The 15,812-nt window shown below is 45.3% G+C and overlaps 2 protein-coding genes across 7 annotated transcripts in view; both read right to left on the reverse strand.

The window, feature by feature from the left end:
- The window catches only part of LOC139641168 (NACHT, LRR and PYD domains-containing protein 12-like), an 83,096-nt gene that overhangs the window by 43,358 nt on the left and 23,926 nt on the right, over positions 1-15,812 (reverse strand). The window lies entirely within an intron of this gene.
- Positions 1-15,812, reverse strand: part of LOC139641172 (protein NLRC3-like) — a 107,347-nt gene that overhangs the window by 4,943 nt on the left and 86,592 nt on the right. The window contains exons 3-5 of the mRNA XM_071515443.1: positions 5,000-6,821; positions 3,322-3,495; positions 2,221-2,394 (exon numbers count right to left, since the gene is read on the reverse strand). Coding sequence (XP_071371544.1) covers positions 2,221-2,394; positions 3,322-3,495; positions 5,000-6,821 — 2,170 coding nt within the window. The remainder of the gene's footprint in view (positions 1-2,220; positions 2,395-3,321; positions 3,496-4,999; positions 6,822-15,812) is intronic.

The following is a 15,812-nucleotide window of genomic DNA, read 5'->3' on the forward strand; positions in this document are numbered from 1 at the left end:
CTCTACCATTTTGACATGAAGGATCTAATCCCCATAATAAGAATCATTATGTGAAGGTCTTGCTCTGTAAGTCCCTGGTGTTAAACTAAACTCCAACATGTGGTTCCTGATGTCGCCACCAGGGGGCATTGGTGTTATTTACATTGTTAAACGTGTACAAAAAACATGTCGTCCATGTCGCCCTTTAAGATTATACAAAATATCAGAAAACAATATATATACTGTATATGTCAAAAAACAATGGGATGTCTGAAGACATCAGGTGGTCAGCCGTTCATACATCAGACATACCGACAGTCTCTAAGTTTAAACATTCGGCTACTATATTCACACTGGAGCCCGACCTCAAGAGTCGTTCATTCATAAAAACACCGTCAGATTGCATTCCTCCTTTAACCCATTAGGATGCAATGCATTTAAGGTATGTATCCAGAAACATTCCCTTTTCAATAAGGCATTTTCCTTGTTCCCCCCTCTGCCATTCAACCTTACTTTCTCAATGCCTGTACATCTGAAGTCCTCCAATCTGTGTCCTTTATTTAAAAAGTGTCTGGCAGCTGGGGATGTGATGTCTCCTCTCCTGATGCTACTGCTATGTTCCTGAAGTCTGACGTTAAGCTTCCGTGAGCTTTGACCCACATAGTATTTATTGCATTTACAAAAGAAAAGATATATAACATTGGTAGTGTTGCATGTGATGAGTGATTTTATAGTGTATTCCTTAGCGGTATGTTGATTGATAAACCTGTTGGTTTTCACCATATTATTACAGGAAGTACATGATCTGCACATTCTTTTCAACTTATATGATCTAATAACTGGATACCGCACCGAACAGTCTGAGCGCAGCGGCCGTACTACGATTACATGTACTGCTATTTAGAACCAAACAGCATCTTTACTGACAGAAGAGAACACAGCGGAGGGATACCATGTAGGAGAGATAGCTCCTGTTTGGGAGACCGGATCTACTTTACTTTTAAAATACTCGTTTTAGTGTGAACCAAGAACAGAAATGCAATGTAACTGCGGACCAGTTGCTGCTTTATTGTCTTCCAGCAGGATCTGTTGTTGAATCTGTTCACCAATGAGTTCAATGTCAGTTTTCAGGAGGTTTTCTCCTCATTCAAACTCTACAAACTGGTCCAGCTGCATCTGGTCCTGGTCAGTAGTTTATATTCTGGTCTTCATGGCGGTCAGGTGCTGAATAACCCCCATGTTAAAACTAAGTGGAGTATTGCTTTAAACAGGAGCGCTGCTGTCCAACACACACACACAGCAAACACACTCTCCGGCAGCTGGAGCCAAAAGTGATTAAAACACAGAAACACTCTGCAGTGAAACGTCTTTAAACAGCTGCCACTGAACACTTATGATGTTTCACTTATAATCGTCCATTTGATATTTTTTAGGTTGCTCACACATTTCCTTGTTTACTTCACTGGCTGCTGGTTTTCTGCTGCGTTCAGGTCAAACTGGAAGAAGAACGGCTTCACTGCTTTGTTTCATTATTCCTATTTAAATATTATATGAGGTTATAGTGTTGAAAATAAGACTGAGACTTATTTTAGTTTTTTTCTGGCAGTAAAGAAGTGTTTTAAATGAAAGTTGACTGATCTATTCAACTTTTATTCAGGAGCAAAATTAACCCTTTAAACTCGGCAGATATTGTGATTTTACATATTGTGATAAAACTCAACATCGCCTGATATGAACATTTTTACTGTAATAACATTTTCAGCTTCATCACCCAGCACTAATAGTTTGTTATTTCTTGTTTATTTTGAGCTTTTGCAGCTTTTGAACAGGTTTTCTGAAAAACAGATCGTAGCTCTCAGTGGAAACTCTTTGTTTAAAAACAGTTACATGTTGGATTTTCTCATTAATAAACTGCTCTGAAATCAGTTATTATAATACAGAAACTGTCTCCAATATTAACAGCTGACCCCAGGATCAGGTTTGTGTTTTAATTTCAGTTCTGGACTCAGTTTGACAGAATCTGACAAGTCCTTTACTTCAGGTTTCACCAACAGAGGCAGTGAGGAGAGAAATAATGAAATATTCTCTCAGAGGAGAGAAAGTAGAGCTGAATGTTGGTTTCTCAGCTGCTTTCAAAAACCACATCAGCAGGAAAATGACAGTTCAGGTATTTTCTCTGACATTAATGTGCCTGTAAAGAAGAATTTAAATGGTCTGTTGAACAGTAACAGTGAACCTGACCTGAGAGTCTCCAGTCTGCAGTGTGGACTCTCCAGTCCAGCAGAGAGCAGCTTCAGTCCTGAATCCTGCAGGTCGTTGTTACTCAGGTCCAGCTCTCTCAGACTAGAGGACTGGGAGCTGAGACCTGAGGCCAGAGCTTCACAGCTTCTCTCTGACAGCTGACACACACTCAGCCTGAAGGACAAGAAGACATGTGGAAATGTTATTCTGTTATATTTAATGTCATTATTGTCATTATTTCTACTGACAGACTGTATTGATGAGGCTAACTGACCCTTATATTTAATGTCATTATTGTATTATTTCTACTGACAGACTGTATTGATGAGGCTAACTGCATGCTGCACAACGAGCCATAAAAAAGAAAATAAAGTGGATATAAATTAGGAAACACTTTAAAAACAAGTGGATTTAAATAATAATATCAAATATAAACATGAGAAACAAGCTGAAGAAGTTTAGGAGAGACAAAAAAGATTACACAAAATGACACAAAAGCAAGTCAATAAAAGTGTGTTTTACAAAGAGTTTTAAAGATGATAGTGAACCTGCAGCCTCAGTCCCTCAGGAAGGCTTCCCACAGTCTGGAAGCCCTGAGGACTAAAGTGAAACCACCTTCAGTGTTGAGTCTGGACTGAGGGAAAGTCAGGAGGACCTGAAGATCTCAGCTGGCTCTCAGCTCACAGGGAACTAAAACTAGCCTGCTTTAAATGTGTTCAGTGACATTTTAATATGAATTCTCTATCTAACTGGTAACCAGAGGACAGATGTTAAAACTGGGCAGATGATGATGTCACCTTCCCACTGGTTAAAATCTAGCTGCTCTATTCTGAAGCAGCTGGAGATGTGACAGTGAATTATGGCTGAGAGGAACAGAGAGAGGTGCAGTAATCTAATGACAAGATATCAGATCATGGATGATCTTCTCTCAGTCACTGAGCGTCACTGCTGTGTATATGAAGCTGGATCAATAAAACTCAAATCCTCATGTAAAACCTGCAGGGCGACCTTTGCAGATTCAGGAATCCTGTTTTGAGAGAACGGACCTTAGTTTGGAGAAATGTGTCGAATCAACTGAGAAAAACTGTAAAGTGATTTTACCTGAGAGTCTCAAGTCTGCAGTGTGGACTCTCCAGTCCAGCAGAGAGCAGCATCAGTCCTGAATCCTGCAGGTTGGTGTTACTCAGGTCCAGCTCTCTCAGGTGTGAGGGGTTGGACTTCAGAGCTGAGACCAGGACTTCACAGTGAGTCTCTGACAAGCTGCAGCCCCTCAATCTGAATAAAGAATAAAGGAGGAGTTGGACTTCAGAGCAGAGACCAGGGGTGCATCCCAAGTCTCTTAAATTGCATCCATGTTTCCCTCACTTGCGCAAGGAAACCATGCGAGGAGAGAGGAAACAAGGAAATATGTTTTTAGAGAAATGAGACGTCCTTTCCTCTGAAGCGTCATGTGAAGCGACGTCCGTTTCTGTATGACAAAACAGGTTGTGGATGAAATAAACCTAATTTAGGTTCCCCATGTTCTTGCATTAACGTTATATATCAAAAAGCATAAAATAACGGACATTTACACTCCTACTGTTTCTCTGCCATCTCGTTCAAATTTGCCAGATATAGGGGCGGAGAATTGACGTCATGGCGTTCAGCTGAAAGTCTTCCGGGAAGGCTGCTCTTGTGTCTCCTCGCTCAGCTCCTCAGAGATCCCTCCTCCCTCCTCCCTCCTCCCTCCTCGGAGCAGAAATAAGAGCTTTGGGACGACCTTCAAAATGACGGACCAGAACGACTTCCGGTTCAAGCGAGGATCGAGGAGCGAGGAAATATCAAATAAGAGACTTGGGATGCACCCCAGGACTTCAGAGCTGAGACCAGGACTTCAGAGCTGAGGTCTCTGAGAGTTCACAGCCAGAAAGTCTGTTTACAGATTTAAAGCAAAATGAGAGATTATCAAAGCAGAGCTGAGACTAGCATACCAATCAAAACTGATACAGCATACTGCTACTACTACTATTACTACTACTAATACTACTACTACTACTAACAATCATAATAATAATAATGATAATAATAAGGACAATAATTTGTATTATAGAATTTGAAATTTCCCAAAAGTGGTTAATGTATAATATAGTCAGAAACCAAACAGAAAGGAATACATAAATGCAATTATATGAAAGCATTTCTGTAAAAAAGTGTTTAAAAAAAGAATGAAAAATGATAGAGATTTCAGCCTGAGCTCCACAGGCAGTTCAGTTCAACTTCTGGTAAAACAACTCAGTAAAACAGCCTGACACCATTAGAGTCCGGCTTCACCACAGATTTGGTTGGGGTTTAGTTACTTTTAAGGTTTTCAGCCTACAGCATTAAATTCCAACTTTCCGAGTCGTATTTCCCACTTTGTCAGCTCGTTCATGTCGCTCTCTGTAATTCTGATATTTCTGACATGAGCTGAAGGCAGGAGAAGACGAGGGGAATCTTTCATAGATATTACACCAATAAAGAGTTGAACTAGACTAAAGAATGAAACTCAAGAAACAACCGATCTTTTAGATCAGTAACTGGAATGTGAAACTGAACCTGGAACAGTAATGACTTTACTCTGTTACAGGAAAAAGTAATGTGATTACAGTGACACATTACTTTGTAACGTGTTACGCCCAACACTGTGTACCACTGCTGGTATGTTTGAGGAACTATAGATCTTTATTGTAATTCTGATGGTGTCAGGTATGAAGGTCGCTCTACACTGTTCTATACTGTTGGTATTCACATCAGGACTAACCGAGCCTTCCTGCAGTTCCTCACAGCTGGGATCAGTCTCCATCGTCCCTCCACTGATGTGTTGTAGGCCTCCAGGTCCAACACATCCAGAACCTCCTCTGACATCTGCAGCATGTAGGCCAGAGCTGAGCAGTGGATCACAGAGAGTTCCTTCTCTGATCTGGTGTCTGACTTCAGGAACTGTTGGATCTCCTGATGTACTGACTGGTCGTTCATCTCCATCAAACAGTGGAAGATGTTGATGCTTCTGTCAGGAGAGGTATCATCAGTGTTCATCTTCTTCAGGTTGCTGATGGCTCTCTGGATGCTTTCTGGTCTGCACTCTGTCTGACCCAGCAGGCCTCCTAAGAGTCTCTGGCTGGACTCCAGTGAGAGGCCATGAAGGAAGCGGACAAAGAGGTCCAGGTGGCCATTTTTACTCTTCAGGGATTTGTCCATGGCTCTCCTCAGGAAGTCATTCAGGGATTGTTCACTCTCTTCAGATCTACCTTCTGTTCTATCTCTTCTATCTTCTCCCAGGAATGTCTTCAGTACCTTCTCTTCCCTGTTTGTGTGACAGTGGAACATGTAGACAGCAGCCAGAAACTCCTGAATGCTCAGATGGACAAAGCAGAACATCTTGTCCTGGACCTGGTACAGCCCACACTCCTCTTTAAAGATCTGTGTGAACACTCCTGAGTACACTGAGGCTGCTCTGATATCAATGCCACAATCTGTCAGGTCGGTTTCATAGAGGATCACGTTGCCTTTCTCCAGCTGCTCAAAAGCCAGTTTTCCCAGAGAGAGAATCATCTTCCTGCTCTCTGTATTCCAGTGTGGATCTGTCTCAGCTCTCCCATGATACTTGACGTTCTGCAGTTTGGACTGAACCACCAGGAAGTGGATGTACATGTCAGTCAGGGTCTTGGGCAGGTCTCCTCTCTCACTGGTTTCCAACACATGGTCCATAACTGTAGCAGTGATCCAGCAGAAGACTGGGATGTGGCACATGATGTAGAGGCTTCGTGAAGTCTTGATGTGGGAGATGATTCTGCTGGCCTGCTCCTCATCTCTGAATCTCTTCCTGAAGTACTCCTCCTTCTGTGGGTCAGTGAAGCCTCTCACCTCTGTCACCATGTCAACACACTCAGGAGGGATCTGATTGGCTGCTGCAGGTCGTGTGGTTATCCAGAGGCGAGCAGAGGGAAGCAGTTTCCCCTTGATGAGGTTTGTCAGCAGCACATCCACTGAGGTCGACTCTGTAACATCAGTCAGGATCTCGTTGTTCTGGAAGTCCAGAGGAAGTCGACACTCATCCAGACCGTCAAAGATGAACACAACCTGGAACTTGTCAAACCTGCAGATTCCTGCTTCTTTGGTCTCAATAAAGAAGCGATGAAGAAGTTCCACCAAGCTGTACTTTTTCCCTTTCAGCAGATTCAGCTCTCTGAAAGCGAATGGAAATGTGAACTGTATATTCTGGTTGGCTTTGTCTTCAGCCCAGTCCAGAGTGAACTTCTGTGTTAAGACTGTTTTCCCAATGCCAGCCACTCCCTTTGTCATCACTGTTCTGGTTGGTTTGTCTCTTCCAGGTAAGGGTTTAAAGATGTCTTCACATTTTATTCGTGTTTCTGGTCTCACTGGTTTCCAGGATGCTGCTTCAATCATTCTGACCTCATGTTCATCATTGACCTCTCCACTCCCTCCCTCTGTGATGTAAATCTCTGTGTAGATCTGCTTCAGATCTGTTGGGTTTCCTGCTTTAGCAATCCCCTCAAACAAATACTTAAATTTCTCCTTCAGACTGGATTTGAGTTCATGTTGGCACTCTGCAGCAGGATTTTCTGAATGAATAAACAACAGATGAAATCAATGAGGTGAGTAATGAGTAATGCAAACATTTCCTGATAACGTACACATTCCCAACTCCATGGACTCTATACGGCTCATTACTGGTGGGTGGACATGCAGGTCCTGACTGGGTGTAAGTTGTAAGGTAGCTGTTGTAGAATCGGTTATTATTACTCAACCACGAGTTTCATGCAACCAATTGGATTCCATAAAGACACATTCACACTGTGCTGATTCCCATAAAGCTCTGCTAGCTGTGCTTTAATGCTTGCACTGACAACTTCTGTGTTAACCAAGCAGCTAGCTGCACTCCTTCTCACCTGCTGCTGTTTGTTATGTTCATGTATGTAAACTACTTTGGGGAAAACTAACCCTAACCCAGACAATACACATGCATTGGTAATGATTGTATAAAACCCCTGAGGACCTTCTTTCCTGGGATTATGGATAAAGTGGTGATGCAACATGTACAAGGCTGCATCACACTTGTCTTGTAGAAGATATTGTCAGGCATTATTGTTATATCGTGCACAACTGTGATCCGTCTTTGAGCAAGATACTTAACCCCGACCTGCTGCAGGGGCACCGAACTACCTGGCTGACCCTGCACCCCAACTAGAGGCCGAAGTGAGAATTCACCCACTGGGGAATAGGGCTGTGCCGATGATCGTATAATCGCGTGGTCGCGATTATATGAAATATAGACGATTATTTTCTATAATCGTCTGATTCCATAAAATGCCTAAGTTTTGTTTTTTTTGTTTTCTCTTAAATAAATAAACCCACATAAATAAACCCAAGTGTGTACCTGTCTCCCAAATAGTTTCACTGCTCTAACAAGCTTTTAAATTAAAACTCCGCACTGCAGTGAGAGATGAAGCTAATATTAACGCAGCACACACTCTTTGAAATGTGCCGACACCAAATAGCCTATCCTTCCTGTGACCGTAGCCTATAACTGCAGTCTGTCATTCCTTAAAGGTGTGTTTGAGCAATAATAATTGTAATAATAATAATAATAATAATAATAATAATAATAAACACCTCAACTACACAGCATAAGATTTCGGTATCCAAGCAGCATTTTAAGCTGCTGTACCAGGTCCGTTCTTGTTCCGCCGTGGTCTGCGTTAGGGTTAGGGTTAGGATTGTGTTGCGCCTGTCTACATTTTACCTCTGGGTAAGTGAACAGAATTATGTAGTTTTGCTTAGTTTTCCATGTTATTTTATCTTAGTTGGTCAAATAGACTAGGCTAGTGGTTGCTGGTCTTGGTTGCAACCGGTCCCGAAGGAGCAGCGCTCCTGACACAGAAAGATTTTTTTTGCCCTTGATTCCATGATTAGTTATAATAATCTTTACACTAGGCCTATTCTCAATATAACACTCATCTATAATTCCCAACAATATGCTATTACGGCGTGTACCTATCGGGCTTAATGTAGGCTATACCGGGACAGTCTGGACTGGATCACACAACGGCCGCTTCTTTCTTGCGGTTGTTGGGCCACGCCATAAGGTGAAACAAAAGAAAACTAATTAAAACAATAGGGCCAACATCTGTGGCCTAACAAGAAAACCAAAAGCCTTAACTCTAGCCCACCCGCTGGGCTTGATTTCAGACAAAGGAAAAGCAGCGCCAAAAATTCCAACTGGCCCTGAAGTTCACACCTAGGTGTGAACTGGCTGGAATTCAAACTCTGGTCTCTCATTGGACGAGACTCGGGCGACCCCCCGGGATCCCCCATGACGTCACGGAGGATATAAATTCCAGGAGCTACCTTTCCACATGGCCCCTTCTTGCGACTCCGTTGCAATACAAGGTGGTACATTTTAACGTTCGAACTGTTCTTTTTGTTTAAGCCAAGGCACAGTCTTCAACTCGCTGGACGAGCCCAGACTGTTTAGTGTTCGCCATAACACTGTTTGGATCCAGAAGGATTAGATTAGCTGTTTGTGTATCCGGCAATCTAACTCCTTGCGCGCATCTGTATGAGTAACCGACCTGCAGAAGTGGACTGGAAGAGACTACAGCTGAGGACACTCCTTCCCTCCAAGAAGATAACGTAAGGAAACGTTTCTTCAGTCAAGTCGACTCCTGGTTGAAATCCTTCGCTGCCTACAAGGAAAGCCAGCTGACCATTGCTCCGTGCGAGGAGAAATAACGGTCCCGCCGCGCCGACCCGCCTGGAGAACCCCACCGGCTCGACCCGACGAAAACACACACCGAATCACTCGAGAGTGATTTCCCCAAGTAAGAGGCTTTGGTTCTGGGCAGAGACTAGTATAGGTGTGTTATTTAAGCTTTACTGATCAGAAGCTACTGTTGTGCGTATTGGGAAGCGCATTGGACCGCCGTGTCCATATTATGCTGTGAAACCTATCATTAAGCTTGCTGCTTGATTTGATTGTAACGTTTGAAGCTGAAAGTGTGCCATTGCATGTCACTGGACTTGCAATTGTGTTTATCGCCACGTAGAGAGCCAATATACTGCATTTTACTAGCTCAAAGACCAGTAACCCGGTGTACTACTTCCCAGTTGTACCCCGAGTTTCTGTGCGGTAAAAGGCTATTATTGGTGCTTTAGACGGCGAGTGCTCCACTCTATTCTCTCTCTCTCTCTCCCTTACTAACCCACATACCCACATATCATTGCACATCCACCGCTACCTGAGCAGTAGATGGCGTTGGTTTTAGCCGCCTAATTCCAACCCCATCTTGATTCCAAAACTCCTCTTTGTTCAAACTGTGCGGTCACGGCCGCCATCTTGAACTCTCGCGAGACGTCCCACCCACGTGGTCACGTCCGCCATCTTCCTCTCTCTCTCTCTCTCTTCTCCCTTGTACATACACATAGCTACATATAACTCCCTACATGCCATTATACTGTTTATGTCTTTTATGCCTGCTAGTTTAGATCCATAGTTGTAGTTGTGTAATAGTAGTTGATTGACTGAAGTATTATTGATTATTAATTAATATTGCTAAAGTAAATAAACGCTGTTATACCTTTAAAGAGAAGTTGTCTGTGATTTCTTATGCATATGTGTTGTGGTAACTGCTGGTTGTGAGGGCCTGTGTACGAATTCACCCTTCACTGTTCACTCATAAATGTACAGTGGTACTCAAACACTGTCATTTGGGGGTGAACAGCCATTTTGAGACTGACTTAAAGGTACGGTTATTGGTCCCTGATTCCAGGGTGGTGCCCCGTTCTATTGACTCCCGTCAATAATTTCATGAATAATTAATAATTTCATAATTATTAATTACTAATTGCTAATAACCAAACCTGCCCCTATCAAAGCCCAACAAATGGTGCCCCGTGTGAGGTCTTCTAATACCAGCATTATTATAATATTTATGCATATTAATCCAGAATTTTGAATTTTAAAATTTTTTGAAATTTTGATTTTTGAAAATTTATTTTTTTTGGTGACTTGCCAAGCATATAGTCAGTTGTGGTTTGTGAGTTGCTTCAGTGTGTACTTGTGGTTAGTAATTGTTGACAAATAGCAAATTGTCAGACTGTTTGAGCTTGAGTTGGAGATCCCCAATATCCCCTAACCTAGCTGTTACTCACCAGAGCTACTGAGGTCACCTCATTAACATCCTAATAGGATAGATAGCAAAGAGTAATTAGCTTTAACACCTCAGCTTGCAACCCACAGGTCTAGAGCCTCTCCCCTGTGCGTTTGTTTGATCTCACAGCAACACTCCTTGTCATAACAAGAGAGTGGGCTACTAAACGTGTTATCAGCAATAACCATGAGTAGCCAAGACCCCTCCGCGTCTGGAGCTGCAGCTCCCCGGGAGGTAGACGATCCAGAATGGCTGGATGCCGTCGCCGGTCTTATTTCCCTCACCCTTGAGGAAAGGAACAACCTCAAGAGCTATACGCTCAGCGAGTGTGAGGATGAGCTGGAGGAGTTAATAGATTATATTAACCATCCAACAGCGAGGTCACCCCCGCTCACCAAGCCGGAAGTGCTTGGGCGGATAAACCTCCTGTGCCAGCGTAAAATGCAGCTACAAGCTGTAGCATATGAAGAGATGTTTGCCCACCTAAGGCAAGACTACGACTCCGCACAGCTGTCTATCCGTCACCTGCGTCAGGAAGCCGAAGACGCTAAATCGGAGACCTCTCGGATGAGGAGACACTGTGAAGGACTAGTCGAGCAGCTCCAGGCTGCCCGACGGCCAGCAGAGACCAGAAGCGAAAAACTTCAGGTCGGTACACGTGCTGACGTCCCTGGTCAGGAAACACCTGTCACCAGCTCTAATTCCCCAAGAGGTTCTTTCTTCGACCCATGTGGTACAAAAAGAAACCAAGACGGCACAGCCGAAATCAGCCAGCTGCGTCAAGAACTCCATGCTGTTCAAAGACAAGTAATGGCCCTGACCCAACGGCTTGAAAGTGGCCACTTAGACAGCTATAGAGCACCTCCACCAGCAAGCCGCCAGGTGGAACTAAGCGCCACACCCTCCTGGGACGTACACCGGCCCAGCCCCCGTCGCGCGGGTACGCACCTCGACCAGACTCCTTCCCCACCGCGAAGGGGGGAGGAACGCACTCAACTCCTGAGTGGACGAAGTGCTTTAGAGCCCCTGTCCACCAGTGAGCCTTATGTGTCATGTCATTTGCGACCGTGCCTTGACCAGACTCCTTCCCCACCGCGAAGAGGGGAGGAACGCACTCAACTCCTGAGTGGACGAAGTGGTTTTGAGTCCATGTCCACCAGCGAGCCTTACGCGTCATACCGTTTGCGACCGTGCCTCGACCAGACTCCTTCCCCACCGCGAAGGGGGGGGGAGCGCACTCAACTCCTGAGTGAACGAAGTGGTTTTGAGCCCATGTCCACCAGCGAGCCTTACGCGCCACGCTTTTTGCGACAGCGCATCGACCGGACTCCTTCCCCACCGAGAAGGGGGGAAGGATGCACTCAACCCCTGAGTGGACGAAGTGGTTTTGAGCCCTTGTCCACCAGTGAGCATTACGTGTCGCGTAGTTCGCGACTGCGTCAGGATCAAACTCCATCCCCTCCACGGAAGGAGGAGGAGGAGTACGTGCGACTACCAAGTGACCGAAGAGGCTTTGAGTCCTTGTCCACCAGTGAGCCTTACATGTCACGTAGCTCGCGACCGCGCCGGGATCGAACTCCATCCCCTCCACGGAAGGAGGAGAAGTACACACGCCGTTCGCGCCCACACCATGACCAAACTCCATCTCCCCCCAGAAAGGGAAAAGCCAGTACTCATCGCTATAGCGACCTGAGCGACTCTGGAATTTCAGACGACTCGGACGGTCGATGGCCGCCCCGAGAACCAGAACCGCGTGTCCGTCTGATCGAGTCCCTAGCAAGGGACATAGAGAGATTCGACCCAACCAATCGGGAGTCGAATGTGGACGACTACCTCAGAGAGGTCGAACGCTGCCTTTTTGAACTGCCGCGCGCCACAACGCGTGAGAAACTCAGGTTGGTGTGGAAAACCACGGCCAGGAGTGTCCATGCATTCATGGAGACACTCTTACCCAGGACTCGAGACCACTACTCGACCCTCTGTCGGGCCCTACGGGAGGAATACTCACCGTACACCGACTCAGCCTCCGCCACCCTTGGTGCTTTCAACATCCTGCAGAAGAAGCAGGAACCACCTAGGGAATACTACCGACGCCTGAGAGCCGCGTATTTCCAAGGGCGCAGTGCCCCAGGAATGGAGGAGGAACCGGCTTTTAAGTCCTTGTTCCTACACAACCTCCACGAAAGCGTGCGCCATGACGTCACCATGCACTGCAGGGTGAACGACCTCACCATGCAGGCAATCCGGAGGTATGCACAGTTGTCATGGGAGACGCGTGTGCGCCCAGTCAGAAAGTATGACGATGATGCCAGAGTCCTGGGGGTCCAGGTCTCAGAAGTCCCCGACTTAGCGCTTGAAGGCAACGAAGTGCCTCGCCCTAAGGAAACCGCAAAAACCGACCCCCAGGGGCGCCGTCCGCCTCGCCAACAGAGTGAGCGACAGGACAAATGGGAAGAGAACCAACGACCACAAAGACAGTTTGGACACAGACAACAAAACTCCTACCAACAAAAGGTTAGCTTTGGGAAGCACTCCCCACAAGGAGGTAAGTACCAAAGTAAGAATGAAGGTAGAAAACCCCAATCCCCCAGAAGAGATAACTCAATGCAGGAATTGGAGAGTTTGCTCAGGAGATGCATGACAGAGACGATGAGACAGCTTGAGACATCTCGTCAACCGTCAGCGCTGCCGGACCCCCAAGGGGCCCGACGACAGAGCCTCCTCCTTCAATAAGAATTATTACAGGGCGTGTGTAGGTAGTTAGAGATTTGATGCAGGACCTCACTAGGGAAGTAAGCTCCTCAGTCAACAGTCTGAGTGGTGGAAGAATTCCACCCTATCTGGCCTCCCTAGACCTTGCTGAACAAATCCTAAAATCAGCTACTACCACTGTTGTGCAGCCCTTACAGGTACATCTGGCATATAGCCTTGGCAATGCAATTCCTATTTTCATAGACCTTAGGAATTTAGAGATAGGATTGGACTCCCTCATATTCGTGTCACCACGTCACACACCAGTCTGAGAACATCACACTGGCCAGCTCCAATCCAAGGAGTAGGCCTACTAACTATTAACCACCTTTCCCTTTTCCTTTTCCTCCCCTTTCTTGAAATTCTTTAATAGGGATCAAAAGCAGCAAAAGATTGTGTTGGGGTTAATACATTGCTTACCCAAAATGTGGATGCCTGTGCTTGATGTGTTTTGTTTATTGTAGTTTAAGAAAATAGAAACTCTGCCCAGACGTTGCCTCACTGTCTGCCCAGACACCAGAGCCCTCTGTAAACTTGTGAACTCTATGAACTGTATGGACTGTTCCCATTCTTTCCCATCATCAGGAACATATGGACTGCGTAACCCTCAGGATTACCTCACCTATATGAACTGTCCGGCCCTTGAGTTGCTCTAAAGACTGCGGCCAGCACCCCACTCTTCAGACCAAAGGGGGGATGTTGGGCCACGCCATAAGGTGAAACAAAAGAAAACTAATTAAAACAATAGGGCCAACATCTGTGGCCTAACAAGAAAACCAAAAGCCTTAACTCTAGCCCACCCGCTGGGCTTGATTTCAGACAAAGGAAAAGCAGCGCCAAAAATTCCAACTGGCCCTGAAGTTCACACCTAGGTGTGAACTGGCTGGAATTCAAACTCTGGTCTCTCATTGGACGAGACTCGGGCGACCCCCCGGGATCCCCCATGACGTCACGGAGGATATAAATTCCAGGAGCTACCTTTCCACATGGCCCCTTCTTGCGACTCCGTTGCAATACAAGGTGGTACATTTTAACGTTCGAACTGTTCTTTTTGTTTAAGCCAAGGCACAGTCTTCAACTCGCTGGACGAGCCCAGACTGTTTAGTGTTCGCCATAACACTGTTTGGATCCAGAAGGATTAGATTAGCTGTTTGTGTATCCGGCAATCTAACTCCTTGCGCGCATCTGTATGAGTAACCAGTGCGCGCAGCCGACCTGCAGAAGTGGACTGGAAGAGACTACAGCTGAGGACACTCCTTCCCTCCAAGAAGATAACGTAAGGAAACGTTTCTTCAGTCAAGTCGACTCCTGGTTGAAATCCTTCGCTGCCTACAAGGAAAGCCAGCTGACCATTGCTCCGTGCGAGGAGAAATAACGGTCCCGCCGCGCCGACCCGCCTGGAGAACCCCACTGGCTCGACCCGACGAAAACACACACCGAATCACTCGAGAGTGATTTCCCCAAGTAAGAGGCTTTGGTTCTGGGCAGAGACTAGTATAGGTGTGTTATTTAAGCTTTACTGATCAGAAGCTACTGTTGTGCGTATTGGGAAGCGCATTGGACCGCCGTGTCCATATTATGCTGTGAAACCTATCATTAAGCTTGCTGCTTGATTTGATTGTAACGTTTGAAGCTGAAAGTGTGCCATTGCATGTCACTGGACTTGCAATTGTGTTTATCGCCACGTAGAGAGCCAATATACTGCATTTTACTAGCTCAAAGACCAGTAACCCGGTGTACTACTTCCCAGTTGTACCCCGAGTTTCTGTGCGGTAAAAGGCTATTATTGGTGCTTTAGACGGCGAGTGCTCCACTCTATTCTCTCTCTCTCTCTCCCTTACTAACCCACATACCCACATATCATTGCACATCCACCGCTACCTGAGCAGTAGATGGCGTTGGTTTTAGCCGCCTAATTCCAACCCCATCTTGATTCCAAAACTCCTCTTTGTTCAAACTGTGCGGTCACGGCCGCCATCTTGAACTCTCGCGAGACGTCCCACCCACGTGGTCACGTCCGCCATCTTCCTCTCTCTCTCTCTCTCTTCTCCCTTGTACATACACATAGCTACATATAACTCCCTACATGCCATTATACTGTTTATGTCTTTTATGCCTGCTAGTTTAGATCCATAGTTGTAGTTGTGTAATAGTAGTTGATTGACTGAAGTATTATTGATTATTAATTAATATTGCTAAAGTAAATAAACGCTGTTATACCTTTAAAGAGAAGTTGTCTGTGATTTCTTATGCATATGTGTTGTGGTAACTGCTGGTTGTGAGGGCCTGTGTACGAATTCACCCTTCACTGTTCACTCATAAATGTACAGTGGTACTCAAACACTGTCATTTGGGGGTGAACAGCCATTTTGAGACTGACTTAAAGGTACGGTTATTGGTCCCTGATTCCAGGGTGGTGCCCCGTTCTATTGACTCCCGTCAATAATTTCATGAATAATTAATAATTTCATAATTATTAATTACTAATTGCTAATAACCAAACCTGCCCCTATCAAAGCCCAACACGGTCGTTCCCCACTGTGAAGATTGGGTAGGCCTATTTAGGTTAAAATTCTCAAGCGGGTCTGCTATTGTGCAAAACATTATTTTGTTCAATTAAAACATATGTAAAAAAAAATGTTTTATTAAACC

Source organism: Centroberyx affinis, unplaced genomic scaffold (genome assembly GCF_046629955.1).
Source record: "Centroberyx affinis isolate AG114_WGS23_722 - 3 ecotype Tasmania unplaced genomic scaffold, CSIRO-AGI_Caff_v1 ptg000351l_1, whole genome shotgun sequence".
Classification (NCBI taxonomy): Eukaryota; Metazoa; Chordata; class Actinopteri; order Beryciformes; family Berycidae; genus Centroberyx; species Centroberyx affinis.